Source organism: Pelodiscus sinensis, chromosome 6 (genome assembly GCF_049634645.1).
Source record: "Pelodiscus sinensis isolate JC-2024 chromosome 6, ASM4963464v1, whole genome shotgun sequence".
NCBI classification, from domain to species: domain Eukaryota; kingdom Metazoa; phylum Chordata; order Testudines; family Trionychidae; genus Pelodiscus; species Pelodiscus sinensis.
Window position 1 is genome coordinate 86,709,363 of NC_134716.1, and position 27,821 is coordinate 86,737,183.

At 39.3% G+C, this 27,821-nt stretch overlaps 2 protein-coding genes across 12 annotated transcripts in view; one reads left to right on the forward strand and one right to left on the reverse strand.

Moving 5' to 3' along the window:
• Nucleotides 1-5,556, forward strand: part of SCAMP1 (secretory carrier membrane protein 1) — an 87,374-nt gene extending 81,818 nt beyond the window's left edge. The window contains exon 9 of the mRNA XM_006119131.4: nucleotides 167-5,556. Coding sequence (XP_006119193.3) covers nucleotides 167-331 — 165 coding nt within the window. The 3' untranslated portion in view covers nucleotides 332-5,556. The remainder of the gene's footprint in view (nucleotides 1-166) is intronic.
• Nucleotides 5,557-11,706: 6,150 nt separating this feature from the next.
• LHFPL2 (LHFPL tetraspan subfamily member 2) overlaps nucleotides 11,707-27,821 on the reverse strand; it is a 210,769-nt gene continuing 194,654 nt past the window's right edge. For all 11 annotated transcript variants that reach the window (XM_006119133.4, XM_075932324.1, XM_075932327.1 and 8 more), the window contains one exon: nucleotides 11,707-15,030. In XM_006119133.4, the coding sequence (XP_006119195.1) occupies nucleotides 14,774-15,030 (257 nt within the window). In that variant the 3' untranslated portion in view covers nucleotides 11,707-14,773. The remainder of the gene's footprint in view (nucleotides 15,031-27,821) is intronic.

A 27,821-nucleotide genomic window follows, 5' to 3' on the forward strand; every position in this document is an offset into this window, starting at 1 on the left:
CTGGTTTGATTATCTTCCATATAGCTGTAAGCAGGCAACAGAATCTCCATTATTCTATTAATTTAATTGGTCTATAGACTTTTAGGGTAGCATCCACAAATATAGATATAACTCATTTTAACTTTCTTGTTTCTCTCCTTTCCCTTCCCCTCCATTTCTGTCGTAGGTGCATGGCCTATACCGCACAACCGGTGCTAGTTTTGAGAAAGCCCAGCAAGAGTTTGCAACAGGAGTGATGTCCAACAAAACTGTACAAACGGCTGCAGCAAATGCAGCCTCTACAGCAGCAACTAGTGCAGCCCAAAATGCTTTCAAGGGTAACCAAATTTAGTGAAATAAAAAATCACTACAGTTATCGTTGACTATATTTTCCATCTATTTATCTATTCCTATTGACTTGCGTTCAAAATACACATACAGCATGTATGTCTCTCCTTGAGCTGTGCATGGGCTAAAACAGGAAAAATTTCTTGTTTTATTCCTTTACATATTTATTTCTCAAAACAAAACCCCACAGCCTACCTTCTTTGCCATCTTTAAAATTGAAATATATGCTAGATATATAATTCTCCATATTTTCTGGAGGAGCAATATTTTGGAAACTTCAGCAATGGATCTGAAATTGGTATGGTACTTTCTGTGATCAGTAATAGAGGGGTTTTTTAGTATTTCACTCTGGAATCTTTTGTTTCAATTTAAGGAAAGCACTTTGGAGCAGTTACTTTTGTTCCTAAGAGCCTGATTCCCTATTTCTACTATACAAAGTAGACTGACAATTTGGGAGAATTAGATTTGGTTGCTGCTGTGGCACTTTCAGCAGCAGATGAACAGCTATGAGTATGGTAGATAATGTACATTCTTTTTTTAGGACAATAGGTCTTTTGATATAACTCTACAAGTTTGCATGAATATTATTGAGTTTTTTGACCATGCTGAATTCGTGTTTTGATCCAGGATTTATCTGTACCACTTGCAATTATAGTGTTGGTTTGTATCAACCCTTTCATGGCATACTTCTTCGAAATCAGAAATGGCTATTGCTTAGACATTCTTACTGCTAGAATGTGGAATGCAATGTACAGTTAAGAGAAGTTAACTGTTGGTTTTGATCAAAGAGCTAAATGATTAAATTGCTATTTTTAATTTGTTTTCATCTTTTCAGAAAACATTCTGTTAAAAGGAAGTTATCAGCCTTTAGAACACTTCCATAGCCAGTTGTTTGTCCCCTTTTAAATACAGTGAAATTTTTGTTGTGTGTGTTTGTAGGTTTGGGGATTTTTCTTTGTGTCATTTGTGTTTTAACAGTGGTACTAAATCTATAGCTTGGTCAGTCGCTCTGTTTACTGCTTGTGCAAAAATCTGAATATACAGTATTTAATTTTTTACAGGAATATTTTCTCTAGTCAAACTTTTTAAACTGTGGCATTTAACATATACTTGAATTCCTTTTAACGCACCTCAGCCTTCATGTGATTTGATTCAACCTGAATAATGAAGATTCTTAACTATTTTGAGTTGGAAGAGTGAAACATTTTTATTTCTTAGAAATTCACATTGTTGAAATGGATGTCTGTTCAATAGATTAACCAGTGGTTACCAACCAGTAGATCAGGATCTACTGGTAGATCTTGGAACCTCTGACAGGTGATATGCCAGCTTTGGCCAGGAGGCTGTCAAGTGCTGGCACTTTATCTGCCCCTCTCAACACTACTGTGCTGCTCCTGCCCGCTACCTTGGAGGTCCCCCCTGCCCCTGGGAATCTCCTGCTTGCTGTGCACGGCACAGGAAGAAGAAGAGGGGGTGCTGATGTCAGGGTGTCCCTCCCTCCACCCTGTACCCCACCTCTACAGAGCAGGGGGAAGCAGGGATGGAGAGTTTGCTGGTTGCTTTTGGGAGTAGTGTGGGCCCAAGGCAAGGATGAGCCTACCTTAGCCCCACTGCACCACCACCCTGAAACCACATGTGGTGAGTGGTACCCAACTGGAGCCTGCATTCTGAACCTCTCCTGCACCCCAAACCCCAGCCCTACCCCTAAGTTCCCCTGCATCCAAACTCCTTCCCAGAGCCTGCACCCTGAACCCCATCCTGCACCACAACTCCCTGTCCCAGGCTCAGCTCAGAGCCCCCTGCCACACTCCAAAAACTTTAGCCGAAGTTGCTTGCATCCTCCTCCCCTGGATCCCAGCCCTCTGCCTGATAAAAGTGAGAGAGGATGGGGGAGGAAGGGAGGATGGAGTGAGCAGGGGCAGGGCCTTGGAGAAAGGGTGGGAAGAAGGTGGGGCAAGGGTGTTTGGGTTTAAGGTAGATTCTGGATTGCACTTCAATTCAAAAAGTGATCTCATGCTTAAGAAGGTTGGAGACCACTGGATTAAACCGATGCTGTGATGCACCATGATTCATGCTGGTGCTTATGTTAATTTTCCAAATGCTTATCAGCTTTTGCTTCAAAATCATGTGCTGTCCACTGTACATATAAGGCCATTGGAGATTCCTAGTTGAGTGGATTGATTGGATGACGATATATGTAGTACTTTGGACTAAGTTTAAAACTTTTAAATACCAGTTTCAGAAAGTGAAGGACCTGATCCCCAGTTTTACATAAATACTTTCACTGAAATCAGTGTGACTGCTCATATGAATAGGAGTCTGCAAGACTGAACCTTAAGGCCTGGTATGTACTGGAACATGCAGTTGACATAAGTGTGTCATTCAGGGACATGAAAATCCATAACAGTGAGTGATGCAGTGAAACAGACCTCATTTCCTAGTATAGACAGCACTAGGTCAGTGGGAGAATTCTCCTGGCAATTTACTGATCATCTTTTGGCGAGGTGAAGTCCCTGTGTTGCCGGGAGAACTTCTCCTCTTGACATTAGTGTGTCTCCTGAAGTAGTGCAGCTGCAGGGTTTTAAGATGGATAAACCCAGTGATGCCCCATCTGTCAATGTGAATTGGTTTTGATAGACGAATATTCTTCTCTTTTCAGTTTGTCAAAAAAGAACATTTAAAAAAATAACCTTACCCAGTGTAATACCTGGACCAGTGTAGCACTGGCATACATAAATCTGTGTAAATTACAAATACATATTACATATGTCGTTTGCTAACGTGTCTCAAAAAGAAATTTTTAGTGGTTAAGATAAATGTGGTAAGGAAGCATTATAATATGTCCTATACTGAAGTTGTTGTTCACGATTATATTGTTCATAGAGTAAACAATGCAATTGAAATAACAGTAACAGGGATGTTCTCAGAAGATTTTCCCAGCATTTTTTAGAAGTCTGTAGAGGAGGTTTTAGGTTTTTGAAAATCTGTTTAATCTTTAATGATCCTTCTAAATTTCGGTTTTACAGTTTAAGGTCCCCTTTCTGTGCTTCCATTTTTTTCAGGTCTCTCTAGATCTACGACCTACTTTTGCGAGTCTGTTAAACCAAATATTAAAATTATACCTAGGAAATCCTGTAAGAGTGTATCGTGAGCCTTAATTAAGCATTTTATTTTTTCTCATGAGGGACACCATCACAGTTAAATTGTCAAATTTTTTAATAGTAGATTATCAGCAGGCGATATTAAAAAACAACTTGAAACTGACAGGCATGTGCCTAGTTATATTTTTCAGAATATATGCATATATGATTCTTATTTTTATCATGTTTGCCTCTGCACTCAAAAAACTACAATGTTACAAAATTAGTATGTATGAATATTTCTAATTCAAACAAAAATTCTCATTTTAGCTTTGAGATCTGAAGGCTGGTGTTTGTTAAAATATTTTTACTCAATTTAGAGGTATTGGTCTTCTATCAGTTAATGCAGTATACATCCACTTAATTGTCATTTTGTCGTATTGTGGCAAATTTTGTTCAGAGTGAAGTTTAAACACTGGAATGTCAATAGTCAGTGATCTGTAATTTAGGATTTGGATTTATTTATCCGAGGGATGTTTGTATATATTTTGTAAACTACTAACAATGCTCTACCATCATAGTGAATGTCATGGTTCTGTCCCTCTGATGTTGCATGTCTGAATAGTTCACAAGTTTTGTATATTTATTGTATTAACATAAGGTCATAAAATAAAAGTACTGTTTCCTGGATGTTTGCTCAGATTAGTTTTAAACAAGATAGATTTTTTTTAAAAAGGTCAGGTAAACATGCAGGAAGGCTGCTCTGTATAAAAGTACCATTTGGTTTTTATAATCTGTATATAAATTCTGTAATCTGCTGAAATAGAAAGTAATATGTCCACTACCAAAAATCAAATGTGTATAACTAGAATTGGACTGCTCACATAGCATGAAGGAAAACTTCAGCAGCTCTTGCAGCACTTTGCACCTGTGCTGTAAATTTCTCACACACATAAAAGATGCTCTGTCAGTACTGAATGAATCTCTACAAGTATTAAACCTTACCTGTGGTTTTACTGCAAGTAAAATGAAACTGCTGAAAACAATATTGATTTTGCTACTGTTTATTTTTCTTTTTTCTGAATTGATAATTCTGTATCAACATTTTATTCTGCTGTTTCTGTTCAAGTGTTAAGGTATAACATAATTATTTTGTGGAGTGTTACTGAATTTATTACCATTTTATACTAAGGGTTTGTAAGCAGCTAATTTCACAGTTGATATAGACCATTGTACTGCAACAACGTTTTGAGAATGCACACTACAGTGATACTCTTGTTCTAATATGTAGCCAGTATTTTTTTTTCTAGGCAGTTGTCTAATCAGAAGTGATGTTTTCAAGACCGTTGCACACCTCACCTAATCCAGGAGCAAAATTGCCAATTTTCCCTGTTTCCCTCCTCTCTCATTACTCTGCATTTAGATGCTTTGGCAGCAGATTAACGTCTTTAGAGGGATAAATTCAGTTTTAAAAAATGTTAGGCATACTATTCTACATTATATAAAATTCAGAAGGAAAAAAAAAACCTTTTGAGTATAGTGAGTTATAATACACTTGCACTTCCTTGCTCAGATCAGAATGGATTAAAATACACACATGCATTGCTTCTGAGATGCTCAGGTGTTCCCCAAGTTCTGCCTGTGGAGGATTGCCAGAAGAAAATGGCAGAAGGGAAGGCATGTGCATTGATAGTAGGGGAGGGGAAAGAAAGGTGGGCATGAGCACTCTGGGTGCTCTCTAAGACCTTATAAACAAATATCAGCAGGGGAGCAGAAAACTCCTTACAAAAACATGACATGGTATGACTTTTAAATACAGATTAACAGATTCCCTTTAAAGCAATATTCTTCTTGGGAAAGGATTTTTATCTATTGACTACCATCCCCTGCTAGAAAAACACCATCACCTTTTTTTTTTCTCACAAATACACTTTTGGTTAGTAAAGAGGCATTATCTGTAAAATTTGTGCTTGGAGATGCAGAAACCACCAGATTTTTAACAGCACATTATCTATTTGTGTAGGTTAGATTTGCACATGGTACTGTTATCCTCCATTTAATTTTTTATTTCAGAATTTTCTTAATACGTTTGCTCAGTGATTGCTGTGGTTGAGCACTGAAGTGGTGAAATAAAACATGGTTTCAGTTATCATGTTTGTTTTCCTATTGTTGGGATCTAATTCTTCCTAGGATTTTGCTAGTACTTTGTAGTACTTAGACAATTAAAAAAAAGTTAAAAGCTATGCCTTCATTCAGCTTCATTATTATAAATGCTGTAGAGGAAGAATATAGTCAAAATAGTTCCTTAGGGTACGTCTAGACTACACACTTCTTTCGAAAGAAGCTTTCAAAAGAGATCGTCTAGATAGCCACAACTTTTTTGAGAAAGCAATCTGCTTTTTTGAAAGAGGGCACCCAGGCAATCTGGATGCTCTCGTTCGAAAAAGCCTTGTTTGTGGTCAAGAACACCTTTTTCGAAAAAAGGGGTGCTTCCTCGTAAAATGAGGTTTACCACTTTCAAAAATCTGCCACGTTCTTTTGATGTAACCTTGAAAGAATGCGGTGGCAGCCTAGATAGATGCAAGTGAAGTTTTTTGAAAAAGGCCACTTAAAAAAAAAAAAAACCCTCTGTTGTCTAGACATAGCCTTACTATATGCTTAGTGGTGCAACCATGTGGACATGTATTCTTAATGGGAAATGTTTAAATGTTTTTAATTTTTACAAAAATTCTCAAGGTATTTATTATGTGTGATGGGGAGTGTCTGTCTTATGGGAGCCTAACATCTGTTTTATTCTTCAGTGTACTAGTCCTACCTAGCTTAATAAAGTGAATGCAGTTTGGCTCTAAATGAGCCTGAACAGAAAACATTCTAATAAATCAAGCACAAGGAAGAATGGAACAGATATAATGGAGATACATGTCTGTCTAATGTTGCCCTCCAAAAAGTAAAGATAATTACATTTCAGCAATAAAATCATATTTTTTGTGATGGTTTTGGGGTTTTTTTCCCCATGAGATACTTCTGACCCTTCACATAGGTAATCTACTCTTATTGAAATAGTGGAATAATAGTTTAGCTATGTATTAGCTCTGAAATGGAAATCCCAAGTTTATGAGAAATATTGTGAAAGCATGGTATTCACTTTTGTTCCAAAAGAAAGCGGTTTCCCAATGCCAATGCCTAACAGCATAGGCGGCTACTAACTAGCACTTCACATTTTCCTAAACCAAAAGTTGTATGTCCCCACTCTCAGTACCAATTCCTCAGGTAATGACTGGATATGATATTCACTGGAAATCAATTATGCTATTTTAAACATATTACTATTTGTTGTAACACCACCTATTAAAACAAAAAGCAAGGAATTCATGTACACCGCCTTGGCAAGAACAGTGTCTGTATGTTTATGCATAATATTTGGCATTTCAGTTTATGGAAATTTTCACATCCTGAATAGGAAAATAAGCAAATTTTTTTTTATATTGAAGTTGGATATTGAGCTAGGAAAAAGTAGTGGAGTGACTGGCCTTGGTGCCCAGAGCTAGAACCAGGTTAAAATAAAGGGAATACAAGCTTCTGTTCTGTCTTGTGTTTGTGCCTTGTGTCTGTAGCTCCTGCCCTCAATCTATTGGTGTCTGTCCAGAGCACTTGTATGGATTTTAGAGGATTGATCAGCTGCCTTGCAACACTTTAGGCATCTGTGAACTTGTGACTGTTCATCACAAAAACTACTATTGCTGTTGGAATTTTCAGCTTAACCTGAGCCTGACAATTTCCACATCTGTTATTTTTGAGATGCTAAGAGGGCACATATATAAAATTGACACTAACTTAATGAAAGAAGTATGTATTACTTGTGCATTGGTCATTCTGTCAGCCATACTTTACTGGCAGCTGTCTCTCTTGGCCCATGTTTTGGGCATTGGTAGTGCAATTGGCAGTGTTGTCTTCAAGTTGTCATGGTCAAGTCCAAGTCGAGTCTCAAGTCTTAATTTTAAAAATGTCAAGTCACTTTTGTACAAGCCATCAATATCGACATTTTTGGACAGTTTTTTCACCAAGTCGATTTAACAAAATTAGCAAGTCTAAAGTCGAGTCTCAAGTCACAAATGATTGAACCCAAGTCGAGTCTCAAGTCGAGTCACCTAGGCGACTTAATTCAGACTAGAGTTCAAGTCGTGGTACTTAAGTCATCAACTCTGGCAATTGGGAACTTCTTATAGTATTGGTGAAGGACTGTTGTCTTCATTGCATGTCTTTCTGATGTTTCTCAGGGAAGAATTAGACATGTTAGGTCTGCATTGGGGGAGCGTGTGATTCTTTCTTCAAGATAGAAGGAAGAGATGTCACTTTTTTTTCCCCATTGTAATTACTTGTTCTGGAATTGGCAGGGTTAATTGACATGGCTTTTTCTCTTCTCTGCTACTTTTCCCAGCCAGGCCAACTGAGTTTACACCTCATTGCAGTCTTTGACTATTGTTAAAAGTGGCTAATAGCCATAGATTTTGTCACTTTTTTTCTGCTAGGCAAAGTTCACTCTGGGACCATAGGACCTATGGTCCTAAGTATTCAAGGATAACCTTCCATATTCAGTGTGAAACGACTTTTTAAATTATCTACTTGCTATCTACATGGCAAATATCTTCAGAATCCATTCCTCGTGCCACCCTTTTCCCCCTTTAAGGCTTCAGGCAGGTTTACAGTTCCTTAAGGTTTCGAATGCCACTTTAGGTGCAAATAGATGACCCTACTTAAAGTAACAAACTTCAGTTTGTCCAGTAGGTGGAATGAGACAGACACCGTGTGTTATGGAGGCAACGGTCTATGGATCCTCAGGTAAGAGTTAATTTTGCACTGACATATAATGAAATCTTAAGTTAGCACTGAGCTTTTTAGAGTTTTGGGCTCTGAATTGCAAATTTCCACCTCCACTAACCTAGGTTAAAATCATACTAGTTTTAGTTACATAAATCAAACCATTGTGCAGCTTTAGTACAGTCAGCAGGTGAAATACTTTGGGGAATACAGGTTGTTTTGTTACCGTAAAAAGGAAGCAGACATGTAGACATATCTCTACAGTGATATCTAACAGAGATTCTGCTTAGTTGAGAGCTAACTTGCCATCAGTTGTGGGTTCTTCATTTCTTAAAACTGTGGATACAGAATCAGGTTCTAAGGAACTAAACCTCACACGAGTCCTGTCACCTTGTAGAATTAGAAACATTTTCCCTTTTCAGACTGTTCTGTCCTGTCCTGTTAAAAGTAAAATAAATTAACCTGAGTGGTTTAAAGGAGGTGATTTTTTTTTATTGCACTACCTGGTGCTAACTTGATGTCAGAACATGGTAAACGCTTAACAGGAGGCCACCATGGAGGCAGTATTGTTCAGTAGCATTACAATGGGAGTGATGAATCCAGGCTTTTGTTGACAATTCTAACAATTTCTCTACTTGTAAAATGCATATGCTACTTACTCTCCTTTTATAAAGTGCATTGAAGTCTATGGATGAGAAGAAATAAGTGTTTTAATATTAAAAAATAACATAGTCTAGCAGCACCTTAAAACAAAACGTCACTCATGAGCTTTCATGGGCACAACCCACTTCAGATAAATGGAGTTATTAAAGGTCCAGTTCCAAAATAAATAGGGGATGGGGGAGGGGGAGAAAGTGAATTAGAGTGTTCATGTTACATGAAACTGATAGAGAAGGTGCAAATGTTCTTAAGTAACCATTGGTGGTTGGTTAAGTCGTTAGGAAGTGGAAACTAGCATGCTAGCCAGGCAATGTCTTTATTCATACCTTTGTGATGGGTCCCAAACCTGTAAATGAAGTTAAGTTCCAAGACTTCCCTGTGTATTTGGCTTGTGGAATTGGCCTGAAACAACACTGTGACTTTGAGATCCATTAATGAGTGCCCAGGCAGGTTAAAGTGTTCTCCAACAGATTTCTGTGTGTTGCCTTTTCAGATATCTGATTTATATCCATTAATCCTTTGTCATAGAGACTGTACAGTTTGGCCAATATACGTTGCTGAGGAGCTTTGATGGCATGGATCACATTAGTGGATGTGCAGTTGAATCTCTGATTTGGTGGCTGATGTGGTTGGTTCTAGTGATGGAAATCACTTGTGTAGATGTGTGGATGGAGTTGGCACCAGGGCTGTTTGCAGGGGTGTATTCCTGGATGATTATGATGGAGGTGTGCTATGTGGTTACTGAAAGCATTTAAGGTTAGGAGGTTGTAAGTGAGGATTGGCCTTTTTCCCCAAGGCCTGCGAGAGTCGGGTCATTTTCCAGGATAGGTTGTAGATCGTTGATAATGCGTTGGAAGGGTTTAAGTTGTGAGGCGTAGGTCGTCTTGGCCTGTTTTGAAATAGTTCATGTCTGGGTACTCTTCTGGCTCTGTCAATTTGTTTTTTCATACTCACCCAGAAAAGTGAAAACTGCACTGGCTAGCCACCTACCTTCCGCATCCTAATGACTTAAAAAATCAAACAATGGAAGAGAGCAGGTGCAAATTATTCTTATCTGCTTCATGTAACATGAACACTCTAATTTACTCTTCTCTCTCCTCCCCCCCCCCCCCCCCCCCCGCCTTCCTTCTCTCCCCTCCCATGTGCCCCAATCCCTATTTATTTTGGAACTGGACTTTTAATACTCTTTTCATCTGAAGAAGTGGGTTGTGCTCATGAAAGTTCATGATACTATCTGCATGTTTTGTTGGTCTTTAAGGTGCTGCAAGACTATTTGTCATTTTTTAAGTTTTTCCAGTTAGTCTGTAACTCGGCTACTCCTCTGCTGTTTTAATATAGTGATCAATATGTAAATGGTAGCACAGTGTAATTGTAAAATCTCAATGGCCCAATGTAAATTTTCTAAGTATAAATCTCTTAATGTATGCATCTTGATCAGCCGTAAATTATCTAAACCTATTCAAACTAAAGTAATCAGACCTGTATTAATAGTAATTCAGTTTACAAACTCCCCCTTGTCATCTGTAGATGATAAAAACAGATGTTACTGGGTACCTAATTAGTGCTGAAAAACATTACACAAAGCACTGGTCACTCAACAGCAGTACCATGGGTATGTGACCACAGCCTACAATCCTAGGCAGATTTTTGCTTCAGTTATGGAATTCTATACAGCTAAAGGCCTGCATTACTGCCCAGGTGTTTGGTGTGTCACATTGTCTTCACAAAAGAGCCACTGCTGATTCCTGCATTTAAAACTAGGAATGGGGATATTCTGATATTAAATACTAATGCAAAATTAAATAATTTGAAAATCCCCAGACCCACAGGTTCTTAAGTGTTCATTAAGCAAGAAGATGGTATTTGACCTAGACTGTAGCATAGTAGCAATGTTGATATCAGGGCCTAGTAGTCAATAGAGCATATAGAAAGATATCAAGCACTGTTGAGCTTTTCAACTTTTTGTTGTTAAGATTACTGTGCATGGATGCAGCTTCACAGTTGTAAATAGGATTTAAATAAATCAGGCCTGGATTATCCAGGTCTGAGCATTTCAAATGAATCTAGAAAAGAGATTTTAGCTAAACCTTTAAACTATAATCAGTGTTATCTATTTCCAGATTCCATAGAAATACATTTATCCAAGAACAAACTCCAACCATACTTTGCTGGTCAGTCCCTTTTTAAAGCATAGCACAATAAAAAAAGAAATGTATGTTATTGCACATCTCTCGTGTGTGTGCGTGTGCGCATGCGCACATGCTTGCTACACTCCAAAAAGGACTACGGTACTTTACAGAACATGTTTATAAAGGTGATCAAACAACAGATATTTAAAGAACATTTCTATCTCTGACAATTACAAAGTCAGTATGCTATGATTTTGAGTGAGTTAGCCAGACAGGTTTTTTTTTAAAGCTGCCACATCAAACATTCCTTGCACCTAAGCACTACATGTACATTAAGAAAATATGGTGTATGGCCCATCCTGAAACAAACTAAACATGCTTGAGGCTCACAAAAGAAATTATTTTCATATGTTGTTTTGGAAGGCCCCCTGCTCTGGAGAGGTGAAATTCAGGAACAGCAGCCATAAAAAATGAGTGTGTCATATATTATAAAACTACTTTAGAAAATCTTCATCTAATAAGTCATCCTAGCACATGTTAGAAAACAGAACCCTGAGCAAGCAAATCTGGTTTGTTTCTTCTTAGCATGCCTTCCTTTTTGCTAGTCACTGAGTTTGTATGACCTATTGAGTTGATTAGATCAGTTTGATGTTATCCCAGTACAATAATAAAAGCTTAAGTGTTCAGAAAACCACATGCAAAACAAATGTCCTTTATGCACAATACTATAAAACCCAACATTAGCATTTTCAGCATTGTAAAGACTTAACAGTTACGTCCTAATACATTGTTCACTTTTTAATTCACACAGTACGTGGAGCATGCACAATCCAATCCAAGTAAGCATTGCACTACACCTTTGAAAACAGTAATCTGTCATTGCTTCATATAGTACTTGGCATTTAAACATATTTGTGACACTATATTGAGATCGTGTCATGATTTGGTGAAAGTGATTTTTAACATTGGCATACTATCTTCCTAAGGAAAAACACATCACACCATTTAAAATATATGTTATCTTTGCCTTCAATTCCATGTGCTGTTCACAGCACTTAAGACACTCTTTTGAGTAAAAGTTCCATATCATAGCTGTTCAAGTGCCCCAGTTGTATTGAGCCAGTTGGGTGAAGTGCTCTAAAGTAGCCACTGCTGTAGATCAATCAATCAATCAACCTTGCATCTGTATTCTAAGGGAAGATGATTCTTACAGGGTTGCTTTTTTTAAACTGGATTCATCCACATGAATAATATGCTTGAAAATTTGGAGAATTTGCTTTCCTAAGGTATTTTGTATATGTACAAGGAAATACGTCAAAAGAGCACAAGTTCAAATAAGGCAAATTTTGATGCTCTGGCTCCAATTTTGCCATAATTCACCAGTTTTTGCAAGTGGTTATAATTTGATTAAAAACATACTTTTGGCATAAATGGTTCCAGCCCATAGCATTATTTTATTAAGGTAAATATTTAAAAGAAAAGTGAGTTACCCGCTTTATAAGTGTAAATGTGCAGTGTACGGAGTGGTGGGAAACACAGGTTTCTCAAGTGTGATTCTAGTTTATCAAGAGGAAAGGCTGGGTTCTCACAATGATGTGCAGTGTGTTATGCCAGCCACAGGGCAAAACTCTCATCCCCTTCCTTTTTTTTCCAACACTGCGTTCTGCTCTGACATTACAAATGTGCACAGGAGAACAAAGTGTCAGCAGCACTGCTATGTATGGGCTTAGTTTTGGATACTTCACAAATGGCACTCTTAAGGGCAGGAACAGACCAGAACAAAATTATTGCAGTTTAGAAAGTAAATTGTCAGATTATTAAGAGGCAACATTATCACCAACTGGCATTTAGAACCCATTTATTAAAAAGATAGCAACATTGTATTTTTAAATCTTTATAGTTGAGGCCTCAGCCCTTACTAGAATCTCTCACACAGATCAATTATTTCTAAAGAAGTGTTCTGCATAACGAAGTATGCTGGGAAGGAGACTTTTACAGGAGCTGATAAGAGTTCAAAGAGCACATAGGGATTGTATGAGCTTCAAAGAAACGTTACATTTAATGGTTAACATTGACAATGCATGGTTAATGCAAGCTGCATTTCCCTCAGCTCTGGTCAAGAGAGATGCAGCAAAAATAAAAACTTTCACATGTTTCTATACTAAATTGGTGTCCTTTTTAAAAAAAAAAAAAACACACACCTCACGTAATCCAGGGACTAATCATAAGTCTCTAGCTAGAGAAGTTATTTGATTTTTAATGTTACAGAAAAATGGAGAGAACTTGTGGCCACGTCTGGTGGTTCTGTATAGCTTTTTAACACTAAACTCAGACTTCAGTGCATGCTAGTATTTCTCCATCAAAATCAAAATGTTATCAAATTAAATTTTACAACCAAATATCAAGTGAATAGTTATCTATTAAATAAATCCTCCATTGTACTCATGCATCCCCAATAAAGTTCAGTATTCTTTCTTCTAATATCCTTTTAATCTACTCTAAAGAACAATTCCAGTAATTGGAGAACCAATACAAGTTATTTGCCGAAACTGAATGCTTTTTGGAAAGGAATGTCATTTGTGGCGCACCATATTTCTGCTTCTGCTGATTGTTATGGACCAAATATAATTAAAACAAGTGAAAAACACATTTAGAATTTGACATTGACATTGTATTCTGTTGAGTGAGTGTCTGTTACAGACTAAGCTGGCTTTTAGACACAGGATGGTGTTGGTCCATAGAATCAGAATGAGGTTTCTTTTGGCAAACAGAGAAATATTATTGTAAGTTAAATATACAATTCATATTTTTACGGAAGAGTGAGGCACTGTCAACATTTGTTGGCATTCACAAAATAACCTTGTCAACTCTGTGCTGCAGAGAGAAAATTGTGTTTTTCCTCCTAGGATTGCTAGTAAATGCACCATTTCTATATCAAAGTTCAGTGTTTCACACATTAGATACTAAAGCATTACTTCTACTATTTGTATCTTATATAGGTAAACCCCAGCATAACAACAGTTCCCCTGGCTCCACTCTGAGACAAAAATAATTTAATTACAAGTCTAGCTGCTAAAATATAATGTACCTACAAACTTGTTACTGATATTTCATGCCAGAACAAACTAAATAATTTTAGCCACTGCCTCAATTTCTTTACAGTTTAATACTCAGCCCTGTTCTCTGTCATGCATTTAATTATCCAGAAAGTACTGTTGTGCTTTGTCATTTTAGAACTCAACAAGCATCACTATGTAAAGTATAGTACCAAACCACATGGCAGTAAAATGTTCACGAGTTTGTGAAGCCCTTGAAAACAAAACCTGATTAAATAGGCTAGTCCTGTTCATAGTAGAAATACGCTGGCTTTTATTATTTTAATGCAGATCCTTCAAAATGACCAAGGTGGAGAATGCAATCTGATCAAATCAGAAATTGTCAGGTACATAACGTTTATTCATTATATACATTCCCCGCCTCACTCTCAAATTGTATATTGTGCTGAGTCCTGACAATGTAGTCACACCAAAAATTTCCACATCTCTACGCTCTGTTTGCTTGAGATCCTCCTTTCCTCTGGTCCTCATTGCCCAGCAAGTGATAGAATATTGCTTCAGTAGTTCAAGGCAAGATTGTATAAGGCTTAATCACGTAAATCGTGAAAGCCTGTATGTGGATCTTTCTAGGAAGTTATTTAAAACCAAAATAGATTGAAGTCTGTGTTTCTCAGGCACCAATTGATTTTTTTTTCCATTGTATTTAAAGGAGGCAGATAAGGTTTTTCCCCTCTTCAATTTCTTCTTGCACTTTGTCACTGGATGTGGCAATTTCTGCTTGTGCTGAGAAGACGGCACAGATGAATGTCAGACCAGTACCACCGATTGCTGTGTAGAAGGCCCAGCCCAGTGAGCAGTCTCCTAGTTTATAAGCAGAAGCATAATGTCCACAATAGCTTATTGCCTTCTGACAGCCCCAACCTGCAGGGTACAGCATCAAGCCTAAAATAAGGAAGAGACCTTAAAAAAATAAATACATAAAATTAACAACCTGTGCAAGTTAGACCAAATATAACATTTTGCAGTCATTGTAACGTACAATGTTCTGTCCCATCAAATAATAGAAATATGATGAGAGGGAAAGTCCTGTTGGACAATATAAGTCTATTCCTGCTGATAAGAATTGTTCTGTATGCTACATTGAGTAGAGCTTTATCTAAATTTCTAGTCCTCCTACCACTTTGCTTGAGAGGCTATTTCAGTCTAACACACCTCATTGTCAATTTTCTTCTCCTCTTTTGCGCTTCATTTTCTGTTAATTTCAAGCACATTATCCCTAGTTGCCATCTATTGTGAAACCCTAAAGTATTTCAGCCTTCAGATACTTGTAAACCATTATTCTGCTCTAAATCCTCACTTAGCCAAGCCACATTTAATCTTACTTCATAAAACAATTCTTCCAGTGCTTAAATATTTTTGTTGAAATACCCAATACTGCCAAAGATACATCTAGGCTAGTATCCTGTCTCTGATAAAGTGGCCAGTGCTAGATGCTTCAGAGGAAATGAACAGAACAGGGCAATTTTGCATGATTCTATCCTTTTCCTAATTGTTTCTAACACTCTTAGCTTTTTTGACTACTGCTGCACATTGAGTAGATGTTTTCAGAGAACTAATCCAGAATGATTCCAAGATCTTGGGTGCTTACTGCTAATTTAGACATGGTCATTTTGTACATAGTTAAAATTATGTTCTCTAATGTGCATTACTTCACACTTATCAACACTGAATTTCATCTGCCTTTTTATCACCTAATTTTATGTATTTAAGTAAATTGAATGAGTAATTCTGTATCCTCTACAAATTTTGCCACTGTTTGCCATTTTTTAGACAGTCTTTCTGTTAAGTGGCCACTATTCTTGTCTGTCTGTCATGGGATTTTCAATTTACCACTCCTTTGCACGCGCCAATATGGCTTAGCTCAGTGTAGCGCCACACAAAGAGGAGTGGAGACAGCTGGAGGTGAGCCCGCATAGTGGAGGGAAAGGGGATGAAGGGGACTGAGCCATCAGAGCACGGGGAGAGGAGACGGAGGACAGCACCGGTGTGGATGCTGAGTGGCCCGCGAGCCGGGATGGGCAGCTCTTTCCTGCTGCCCCCGAGCGGTGGGCAGGCAAGAACCTTACAGTTTTGACTAGTGGAAACACGCTACACTTAAGACCAAAAAGGCAAAACTATAAAATTTTATATAAATTTTAAAAAAGACAATCTTTCTAAAAGTGCACCAAAAGACTAAAAATAAAGTTTTCAGCTAGCAATTTAGGAGGAAGATTGGATGGCTAAGTACGATTCAAGGTAGTTGCTAACTTTTAGCCATCCAATCTTCTAAATTGATAGCTGAAAATGTTATTTTCCTGATAATTTATAAAAAAAAATGTTGAACTGCATTGATCCAGAACACATTCTTAGGGAACCTCGCTGTTACTCTTGCTCCATTGCGAGAATAGTAAATAAAGAGTAGCCTATCATTTTAACAAATTAATTACTGATCTATGAGAAGAACTTCCCTTTTTACCTAATGACTGCTTAGGTTATTTAGTTTTGCTTTGGCAAGGGACCTTGTATCATCTGGCTCAATGGTTGTCCACTCCCTCAAAGTATTTTTAATAGACTGGTGATAAGATTATTTCCACTTAAAAAAACCCAAATGTGTTGGCTCTTTCCCAATAATTGGTGTTCATCTGTGTCTCTGATAATTCTGTTCTTTCCCATAGTTTCTATCTATTTGCCTAGTACTGAAATTTAGCAATAACCAAGTCACACCTGGAACCTTTTTTTTTTTATTAAATCAGTGTTACGTTAACTCTCCTCCTGGTGCAAAACCTGATTTAATTGATAGGTTACAGTTAGTTTTGCAGTTTCATATCTGAGTTTTCTAAATTCTTGGGTAAATGCCATCTGGTCCTTGTGACTCATTACTGTTTAATCAGTTTGTTCCAAAACCACCTCTATTGACACTTCTGTGGGGAATAGTTCATCAAATGCATCACCTAACAAGAATGTCTCAGATGTGCATTTTATCCCATATTCTTCATAATGAAGAATAATGCAAAGAATTAATTTAGTTTCTCCACCAGTCTGGTCTTACTTGCGTGTTGTGGGGCCACTGGATGGTTGAGATGTTGGACTTCCTGCTTCTGATATCCTTAAAAGAAATTAGTTTTTTTTCTTGCTATTCAAATTGCTATTCAAATTCTTTCTTGCCTGCTTTACTGTATTTCCTACACCTAACTTGTCAGTTTATTCTCTTTTCTGATTGCCTCACAAGGGGTTTAATTTTCAGTTTTTAAAGGATGCCTTTTGGCCTCCTTTTCCTCTTTTGTGTTGCTGTTTATCCATTGTGGCATTTTTGTGGTTCTTAGTTTATTTTTTAATTTGAAGTACACATTAAGTGTCAGCCTCTGTTATGGTGTTTTTAAATAGTCTCCATGCAGTTTGAAGGCATTTGACTCTCTTGCGACTGTCTTTTATTGTCTATTTAACCAGCTTTTTCATTTTTGTGTAGTTTCACTTTTTGAATTTAAATGCTGGTGTGCTTGGTTTGTTTTGCTTCATCTTTTTCCCTACAAGAATGTTAATTACATTATGGTTGCTATTATACTGAGTGGTTCCTCTATATACACCTTTTGGACAAGTTTCTGTGTTCCACCTAGGACTAACTAACAATTACTTCTCCCTCGGATGGGTTCCAGGACTAATTGCTTCAAGAAGCAGTCATTTATCTTGTAATGTCTACAAGTTTTATTTCTGCATTCTATTCTCACATGACATATCTATAGATGTTGGAAATGGGGCTGCTGCTACATCCCTGGCTTTATATGTTTACGGTTTGATTCAATGGCTCCTAAGCACCTCCATTATGTAGATTGTTCCAGCTCCCTTGCATGTATCCTGTTAATATGAGGATAGTTGAAATCCCCTATTATTTCTGTGTTGTCTGCCTTTGTAGCCTCTCTAATCTACTAAGCATTTCATTAGCGTACTGGTCAAGCGATTGGTACTATGTTGTTATTTCTATACTTTTATTGTTCAAGCATGGTATTTCTGTCCATGGAGATTCTGTGGTACAGTTCGATTTGTTTTTTACTTGATTCAACTCTATACTTTCTTAGTGAAAGCATGACATTCTCTGTCATTCCTATATATTCTGTACCAGAGTGTTCCTACTGTTTATCCTATTCTTTATTCCACAAAGTTTTTATGATGCATATTGTATCAATATCCTCCTTTAATGCTGGTACTCTGATTCACCCACCTGACCATTTAGACTGTCAGCATTTGAGTACAAGCATGTGTACATTGTATCAATATTGCGTTCCTAGCCTTCCTCCATTACATTTAAATGGGACTCTTACATTTGATTGCTTCTGACTAGCTCCTACATGTACTTTACCAACTTCTCTCCTAGCCACTCTACTAAGGTATAGAGTTCCCCCTTCAAAAAAATTCATCCCTAAGTGATTTTCCTGCCTCAAGCTTGTACTCTACGGCACCTATCAGCTTTCACCCAGCCTTTCAGTTTAAAGAAAAAAAAAATCTCTTGATGGTCCCTATTTTGTTGTTACCTGGAAACAGTTTGGTATCATTTTGGTGGAGTCCATCCTTTTTATATAAGATCCTCCACTGTCCAGTTCCTAATAAAGGTAACCCTGTATCGTCTTGTATCATCATGTCATTCACACATTGAAGCCTGCAGTTCTGTATCTTCCTTGCAGCATTTCAATGTCTGTAATCATAGAGGTCTTGGTCTTCATTCGTTCACCTCACAGCCTAAATTGGTCCTCCAGGACCCCCTTCCTACCTTTCTCTATGTCTCTGGTAACTACACCTACCAAAACTGCCAGCGATTCCTCAGCACTGCACATCTTTCTAGATGTCTCATAAGATTGACAATCTTTGCACTTAGAAAGCAATTTACCAGCTAGTTCTCCCAGTCATTACAAAACCAACTATTTATTTACCTGGCTCGTTCTAATAATTGGAGAACTTGCCTGAGGAGGATTATCCTCAGTGTGAGAGCATACCACGCTATCAACTGGTAGGAATGTCCCAGAGATGGGATTTTTGTCCTCTTGTGCAGTTTGTTGCTTTCCTTACCTGATACTTTCATCTATCTTAACAGCACGCAGGCTGTCAGACTTGGGTGGGACCATTCTACTATGTCATGAAAATCTCCATGTATGAGCTGTTTCTTAGTTTCTCCACTTCATCCACTCTGGCCTCAAGATTCTGTATTCTCTCTGAGGATCAAGAGCAGCTTGCACTGCATGTACACATCCATCACATATGATTTCAATGCAAAGAAATGGACAGTGTACATCTTCCTGCATCATGTTTACTTTTGAAGTTTTTGTGGGTTGGTGAATTATTGGCCTAAGTGTAGAGTATATTTGTTAGGTGTATCTGCCTCTCATATTCCTTCTCTAAAATCCCCTGTTTGATAGCTCCTCTGGTCACTTCAGCCTCTTAAATCCCTGCTCTCTCTGAATTAGCCTGCTCCCTTGTGAAAGGATCCAAAAGGTGCTAGAAATTAAAGGATAGCAGGCTGGCGCAGCAATGGGCAACCTAAACTAGTGAGTGGGCCTTCCATTTCATTGGGCAGCAAGATTGTTGTAACCAAGATAGGGTAGTTTGGGACATGGAGTTAGCCTCTCATGCACTTTGCTTGAGGGCCTGCCAGAACTGACAGCCCTCCCGCCTCTCCCCCAAGCATATGGCTCTCAGTCAACACTGTGTGCAATCAGCAGGCTCCTCACTTCATGTTCCCTTGCTTTACATGCATCTCTCTTTAGGAAGAAAACTACTCAGATGGAAACCAGCGGAATCTGGCAACCCTGTGCATGGGTAAACAAAATGTCTCGCAGGCCATACACAGAATGCTGGTGGGCTGCAGGTGGCCCAGTAGTGGGCTAGAGCCTAGTTAGTCAGCACACAGCCCCCAAAACATAGCCTGCTATTATCTTTAAGCAAGCACCTACAGAGCATTTATTTGTTTTGTTAATAACTTGGATGAAATGGGAAAGTGTATTCCAGCCCGCACACATTAACTGATCAACGGGAAGTTTGAGATTAGTATTATACCGTCAGGGTTTTTAGAGTTTGTCATATCTTGGCACACATTGACATAGGCCAGAAAGGCTGACAGGTATCCTATAGCACTGATTTCCCTAAGAGTTTATTTTTTAATTTTGTTTGGCATACCAATGTGAATATACAGGATGTTTTTGTTCAATTATGTGTAAAAATTTTAAGGAACTGCACATACCAATAATAAGGTTTAAATATTACCTGATGTTTTTTCTGTACCTCTAATACAATGCAGCAGTTTGGGAAAGGCAAGTTGTAAACAGTGCTATTACTGTCTAAAAGTGTAGCCAGAGACTGAGATTTTCACCTATCTCCAGCATTAATTCATGCCTATATTTATTTCAACCCTGAAGTTTCCACCAAGTTATAAATCACCGCCATTCTTTGTTTATTCTTCAGTGCAAGAACAGATGTAAGGACTAGCCCTTGTCTTATTCAATTTAATTAATACTTTACATGGTCTAGTACATTATATTTTCTTAATTATTGTTGAAAGAAATTCAACCAACTGCGAAAGTTCTCCCTGAGTGAAAATAAACCACAGTTCCCAGGTTTTTAAACCATTTAGTACCTGAGTACACGTCAGTTGTATTGCAGAAGAAAGCATTTTCAAAATAAGGATGGACATCTATTGCATGAATGAACTATAAGCTCCATTTATTCCACTGAGTAGTGAAATCCATCAGTGCATGATGGCCAGTCTCAGTGAAGGGATTTCTTTGTTTGTATACACAAGAAGAAACAATAACATTTTTTGTGTAGTGCTTCCTGTCTGGATGCTTATGGTACAACATATTGCTTGCTCTTGGGCAAGCTGTGCTGTCATTGTGCTGAACTCACCTGGCATTTCAGACCAAACACTAGTAATTCCCGTTCTTATTCACCCAAATTTTTCTGTTCAATATGTAACCAGAGTGACTGAACATATTTCTTATTATATAAATAATGTATCATGGTTGCTGTTTTGTCTAGTGATCAACAGCCAGGCTCACTAATCAAGATTTTCATCAAAAAATCCTTGATTTTTAAATAGTATCTATGCAGCCAACTCCATGTCAGTTTCTAAAACTTCATCAAGAAAATACTGTTTACATGCCCTAGCAAGAACTTTAACTACAAATTTGATGTTTAGGATAGCAGGCTAGAGAGGCAATGGGCAACCTAGGCTAATGAGTGACTTGCAAAAGTTGCCCTCTATTTCAGTGTGCCATAAGACTGTCATAACCAAGATGGTCTCCTGGAATAGGGTAGTTTTGCTAACTGCACTTGCATATTAAAATTTTCAGTGTGTGTCAATTCAACCATAGGAGTGGTTTGATTGGATGCAGGAGGCGTGCATGACTGTCAATGTTGTGTGCAATCAGTATGCATCTCACTTTGTAGACCCTTGCTTTTAGTGCATGTCACTTTTGTAATACCACTAAGAAAAAAATGCAGATGAAAATCAGCAGAATTTGGCAACTCTGTGTATGGTCAACAGTAAGCTAAATGCCCTGGGACCACCCACACCCCCCATTGGGACGCATGTGGACCTTGGTCCACAGGTTGTCCACAGGTTGTCCACTAGTGGTCTAGAATATTTCACTACAGTAGAGTCTCAATTATCCAAACTAAATGGGACCAGAGGATGGTTGGATAAAGGAAATGGCAGATAATACAGAAAATTATTTTAATACAGTAATTAATTTTATAAATTTGAACTTTTGTGAACCTTGTGAGGTTCAGTTCTAAACCTCCTGAATCTGCTGCCTTGACCAGCCCTTGTATTTCTTCCCAAATGGGAGTAAGATCCAGGGCTCTGCCTTGCTGCGGGAACATAGCCCTTGCCCTGCACCACTCTATGTCCCCTGGCAATGATGTGACGCAGGGCAAGGTGTTTGCCGCTTTCCCCGGAAACAGGAAAAACAAGAAAAAAAAGCTACTTTGCTGACAGCGAATTCTTCAGCCACAAGAGGGAGCTGCAGACCTGCCAACTAGCGCTCCTGCCCAGCCCTGGAACAGGTAAAAGGGAAAGCAAGGCCAGTGTCCCTGGAGCCCCTTGGCATGTTGGATAACACGTGGCACGTTGGATAACACGGAATATCGGCTAAACAAAGGTCAGATAATCGAGACTTTACGTATTTAAGTTTTTCACCTATCTCTACCTACTGGAAGAAGAACACTTGAAAATGATACACACTTAGGAACTCTTCAGATTTAAGAAGTCACAACTAAAGTTCATGCTGCTGAACCTTGTAATACTATTTGGCTATGTCTACACTGCAGACTTCTTGCACAAGAACTCTTTTGGGCAAAAATTCTTGCGCAAAAAACCTTGCACAAGGACATCCACACTGCCATGTGCTTTTGCCATGGCCGTGTGGACGCTCTCTTGCGAAAGAAAGCTCTGATGGCCGTTTTAGCCCTAGGGGTTTCTTGTGCAAGAAACCCCTGTTGCCCGTCCACACTGCCTTCTTGCGCAAGAGGGCTTATTCCTTATGGCGAGAGGAATAATGCTTGTGCAAGAAGCCCTCTTTTCCAATGCTTTACTGTAAATTTACAGTAAAAGACGCTTTGCAAGTTTTTACAGTGTAGATGTAGACGTTGTGTGTACTCTGCCTGGATTCTATGGCACAGCAAATATTTGTGGTTTTAGCCTTTAAAGTGACACACTAACACCTGAACCAAAATCTTGTTTAATATGGAAAGCTACAATGCTTTGGTTTAGCTCACATAAATGGCCTACTCCCAAAAGGTGCTAAGAGTTAGTTTACTCTAAAGGGAGAGCAGGTTTCTGAAAAAGAAAGATAAAACTGACGACAGCATAAAATTAACTGATGTAGGACTGTGAAAAAATTAGGTTTCAGAATATAGACTGTGAAGGGTCCATTTTCTCTGCTTGCTAAAAACAGGTACTATCTCAGATTGGTATTACCAATACTAGTAAAAGATTTTCCCTGCTGAATCACCATTCTCTCAATTTCAGTAAACATGCAACACATAACAGACATTGCCTCAAGAATTCCACTACTTCCTCATTATTAGAAACATTGTTTACCATCATTAGCAACTATAATATTAACACCTCTTTCCCATTTGTAGGTAAGCTTAAGTGATTATTTTAAACGTATAGCTAAAACAAAATGGAGCTATTTAATGTCAGATGGAGGAACTTCACATATTATAGCATAAAAAGCTATTGGCAAGCTGTCCTGTTATTGGATTTTAGTAAGACAATGCAGATCCATTGTTGCACCCACTGTTGTGCGTTTGCCCCAAATCCTGTGCAAAGTGGGCCATGTGAGGTGTCTAATGAAAGCTTATGCTATGCTGATTCTGTCTATGCTACTTGCATGATCGTTATATATAAAGTTATGAATATGGGCTCTGTACTTATCCTTTAAATGTTTGCTGTCTGGGAGACAGCAATAGAGGGGTCAACCACCTATTGTACAGTGTCCTTATTTACTGACTAGCTATGCTTAGTAGCAATGCTGCATGGAAAATGGCTCTCAAGGTTGCCAATAAACACCTGAGGAATGTGGCTGGGAAACTGCAGACCAGCACATACCACATAACTGCTTGCCTAAAGGACTTAGACAGATTAGTTGATCATGTGATCAGCTCCATTTTGGGAGGAACCACCACTCAGGAGAACAATGGATTTCCTTTCACCTGGGAAAGATTATAAAAAGGTCCTGGGGTTACCTACATCTTTGTCTTCAATCCTGCTCTTGTCCCTAGAAGCATCCTTGCTATGGACAGAGGGCTGGGAAGGATTTGTTGACCCAGCCTAGAGACTTTTAAGCTAGCAGCTGGTAGGTAACAGCTCTAAGAGCCTGCTTCAAGAACTTGATGGTCGATGGATGTAGTGTGCTTTCTTTAACAATCCTACCCTCAATCTTTTGTTTAATAACCCTTTACATTTTAGATTCTAAAAGAATGGTATAGCATGCTCTTTCAGCTATGATCTGAGGTATAAATTGGCCTGGCACTGTGGTTGGTCCTTTGAACAGGTTCTCCCAGTCCCAGTGTTGGTGAGATTGGTTTTCATAACCTCTTAGCTCTGTAAGGAATAGTGCTGGTTGTGGTACAGGTAAAGCTGGAGTGTCTAAGGGGATTGCTTATGCTAGTTCTTGGTGGCCAGGATGGCAGCAAAAGTGCTCTGTGTTACTACTGGCTTGGTGCCTTACAGGGAGGACTCGGGTCTGGGCTGTAAGTAGCCTTAGTTATAAGCAGCTTGTGCCCCAGACCCACCTACTATATTACACCAGCCACATGGTCTAATAGTTGAACAATGTGAATGAAAGATCCATCTCTGATCTCTCCCATCTAGGAAGGCTGCAGGGGTAGCAGTTCAGGTGGGTAGAGAGTCAGAGGTGTCTTTTTTCCTTTTGGTTAACAATTCTACAGGCAGTCCCCGGGTTACGTACAAGATAGGGACTATAGGTTTGTTCTTGAGTTGAATTTGTATGTAAGTCAGAACTGGCTCCAGATTCAGCCGCTGCTGTTGAAACTGACCAGGGGCTGACTACAGGAAGCTAGAGGCAGACTTGCTCTGCCCCCAGCTTCCTGGAATCAGCCACTGATCAGTTTCAACAGTGGCTGAACCTTGAGCCTGGGACAGAACAGCTGGGCTGCCAGGAAGGTCCCTGCAGGACCAACCCGGCAGCACCCCAGCTGCTCTACCCCAGGGTCCACAACAAAAGCCTGGTCTGCTGGGGTGGGGGGCGCACTAGCTGCGTGCCCCCCCCCCCCCCAGCAGACCAGGGACACAGGGAGCAAAACTGCAGCGGCGTGGGACCCCACCACCGCTGCGGCTTTGCTCCCGGTGTCCCTGGTCTGCTGGAGACGGTCCCCAGCAGACCAGGGGCACCCGGAGCAGCTTTTCTAGCCCCGGAGGTTGAGGTGGCGGGACCGCTGCCTGCGAGCTCTGGGGCGAGAGAGCCCCGTTCGTAAGTGCGGATCCAACAAAAGTCGGATCCGCGTAAGTCGGGGACTGCCTGTACTGATCTACTGCCTTGGATTCTTTCTTAACCAGCAGGAGCAGACAAGTAAATGGTGACAAAAATACAAAAGAACAGATATAAGAGGAAACAGATGAACCCAGAAGAGCCAATACTCCCAACTATTCCTTACAAGACTACTAAGCTATCATGTCTTTTATCAAGATTGAAATATTTGGTGCCTCTAGAAACAAAATCCTGGCAAGGTCAACAGAGAACTTTGTCCTCCAAGCTGCGTAAGTTGATTGACATACTATTCAATGCACCGGGTATAATCAAACTTCCACACGAAGTCCTGATCCCATTATAGCTTATTGCTATAATCAAGTGTTACCAAACCAAAGGACAGCATGCACAAAACCAGCCTCAGCAATACAAAAATGTGTATGGCCATGCAGAGAAATGCACAAAGACATCTTAGACTCCCCCTTCTTCCCCAAAATCAACATAGAATCAGTGCAGGAGCCATTCAGATGCTTATCCAACCCTTCTGATGCCACAAGCAATGGGTCTTGGCTCCTCTCTACCTGTGTTCTGCTAGGAGAAATGGGGGTGGTCAAAATCTACTATCCCATAACATATGTAAAGGGCAGACCTACTTCTTCCTCTCTAGTGTCCTAGGGGTTGCTTAACTCTCTGCTGTACCCATCATCTGAGATTGAATCAACAAATTCCCTTCTCCTCCTCCCCCCCAGAAAAAAAAAACCCCTCCATCATTTCCCATAACAATCCAGACTCCACTAGGAATGGGAGAATTACTGATGGCTCTAAGGCAACTTTGTTCTCTTGCATGGCTGGCTGTTCAACGTTCCTGCTGCTCAGTTTGCTTTGCACAGTCTCTCCTGCCTGCTCAATGACCAAAGGAAGCAGAGTGTGCATTCAGCGAGGCTAGGCATTCAAAGCACAGTGTCTTCACCGGCTGCCAGCCACTTACCCAATCCAGATGCAGCCAGGACAGCTCCTAGCAACCAAAGGGAAAGCAGCTGCTTGTTAATTACAGTGTCCATGCCTGGGTATGCCCCACCTGTTAGTTAAATATGATTCTACACATTGGGAAGGAGAGGCATGACCTTTTCTTGATTATCTCCCATTGTCTGTAGTTGCACAGCTCCTACCTACATTGCTGCATTTGCTCTGTTCCCTCTGACTTGCATTCTGCTCTGGTTCTAAGGAATAGGCCCTAGGACAAACATGGTTCTCTGGCACTACGAGCTGTAAGGGTGTAAGAAAGAGGACATCTGAAGGAGTAGAAATGCAATGTAGAAAGATAGGAGAAACAACAGTGGGGCATTAGTAAATGTTCTATACTGCTTGAGAGGAATACCTTACACTCTGTTTGCACAGACAAGAATATTAAATATAGAATTCTTATCACAGCATTTCCAAAGACTTGTCTATGTTCTCCTCATCTCGCATAGCTTACTGGTACTTGTCCAACAGTGCACACCCTGGCTTTTGCAACATATACAAATTAGTGGTGTTTCCAAGGTTAAATTTTTGGTCTAGGTCTGATTTGTATCCCAGACAAACTAATGCAGTCACACGAATAAAAAGCAATTGCAGACTAATCTGTGGTCAGACTATCAAACAGGAAAAATTATTGAAAAAATGGGAAATTCTGATTAAATATTAATTTCCCACACCAGCCTCCACACTATAGCATGAAAGCCCTGATGTTGCTTCATGAGCTCCCTATCTGATGTGATGGTTCTTTTTCATGCTAATGCCAAACAAACAACCATTTACTGCAATTAGTTTTAAAATAACCATTACAATATTATCCAGAGGCACAATGCTGAGAGGCAATAAAACTGAAAGGGAGCCATGGGTGCCCAGCAACCCTCAGATCAGGGCTAATGCTCACACTAAGCTTTGCATTCAGCAGACTCAGTCATTTTCATACAATTTGATTTTCTTTACTTTTCAGCAGCACTGTCCAGCCTACATGACTGCTACCTGTCTCCATCTCTTGTTATTTATACTATGGAAGCACCTAAGCGCTCTAGGCATGGATCAAAACCCACCCCACTGTGCTAGGTTCTATACAAACACAGAACAGAAAGAAGGTCCCTTCCTCAAGAGCTTAGAATTTTAATGTAAGACAAAAGGAAAAGCATATGGATACAGACAGTTTGAGAAATACAAGGAAACAATGAGACTGTACTGGCCAACCCCACAGGCAGGGACATCAGCATGCCAGTGGCTTTTTTCAAGTTTTTTTTATAGACATAATTCAAAAGAAGAATGTTAAGGAGGGATTTGTAGGATGATGAGATAGCTGTGTGGAAGTGGAGCTCCTCAAGTGTGAGGGCCTTCAACAAAGCAATGTCAACACACCTCTCTACTTCATGCAGGTGTCCTTACACCACAGTTCTGTAGCCACTGGTCTTCCTCCCACAGGTACATGACAATGCAAGCCCACCACTCAGTGCTGGGAGGCAAAGAGGTCCCAAAATGCCCAGCACTACATTGCACGTTCCCACTGTGCTTAGTGATTGATGGTGATGCCAGGCACTGTAGGATGCTTACCCACATTGCTTTATTCATTCTGTCGACAGAGAACCTAATAATGTAGCCATAATATGTCAACAAAGAGTTGACAGAAAAACAGGTTTGGCAAGTTTTCAGTTTTGATAACTTCTGCATGTTGAGCACTTTCATTGTCAAACCTTTCCAGTG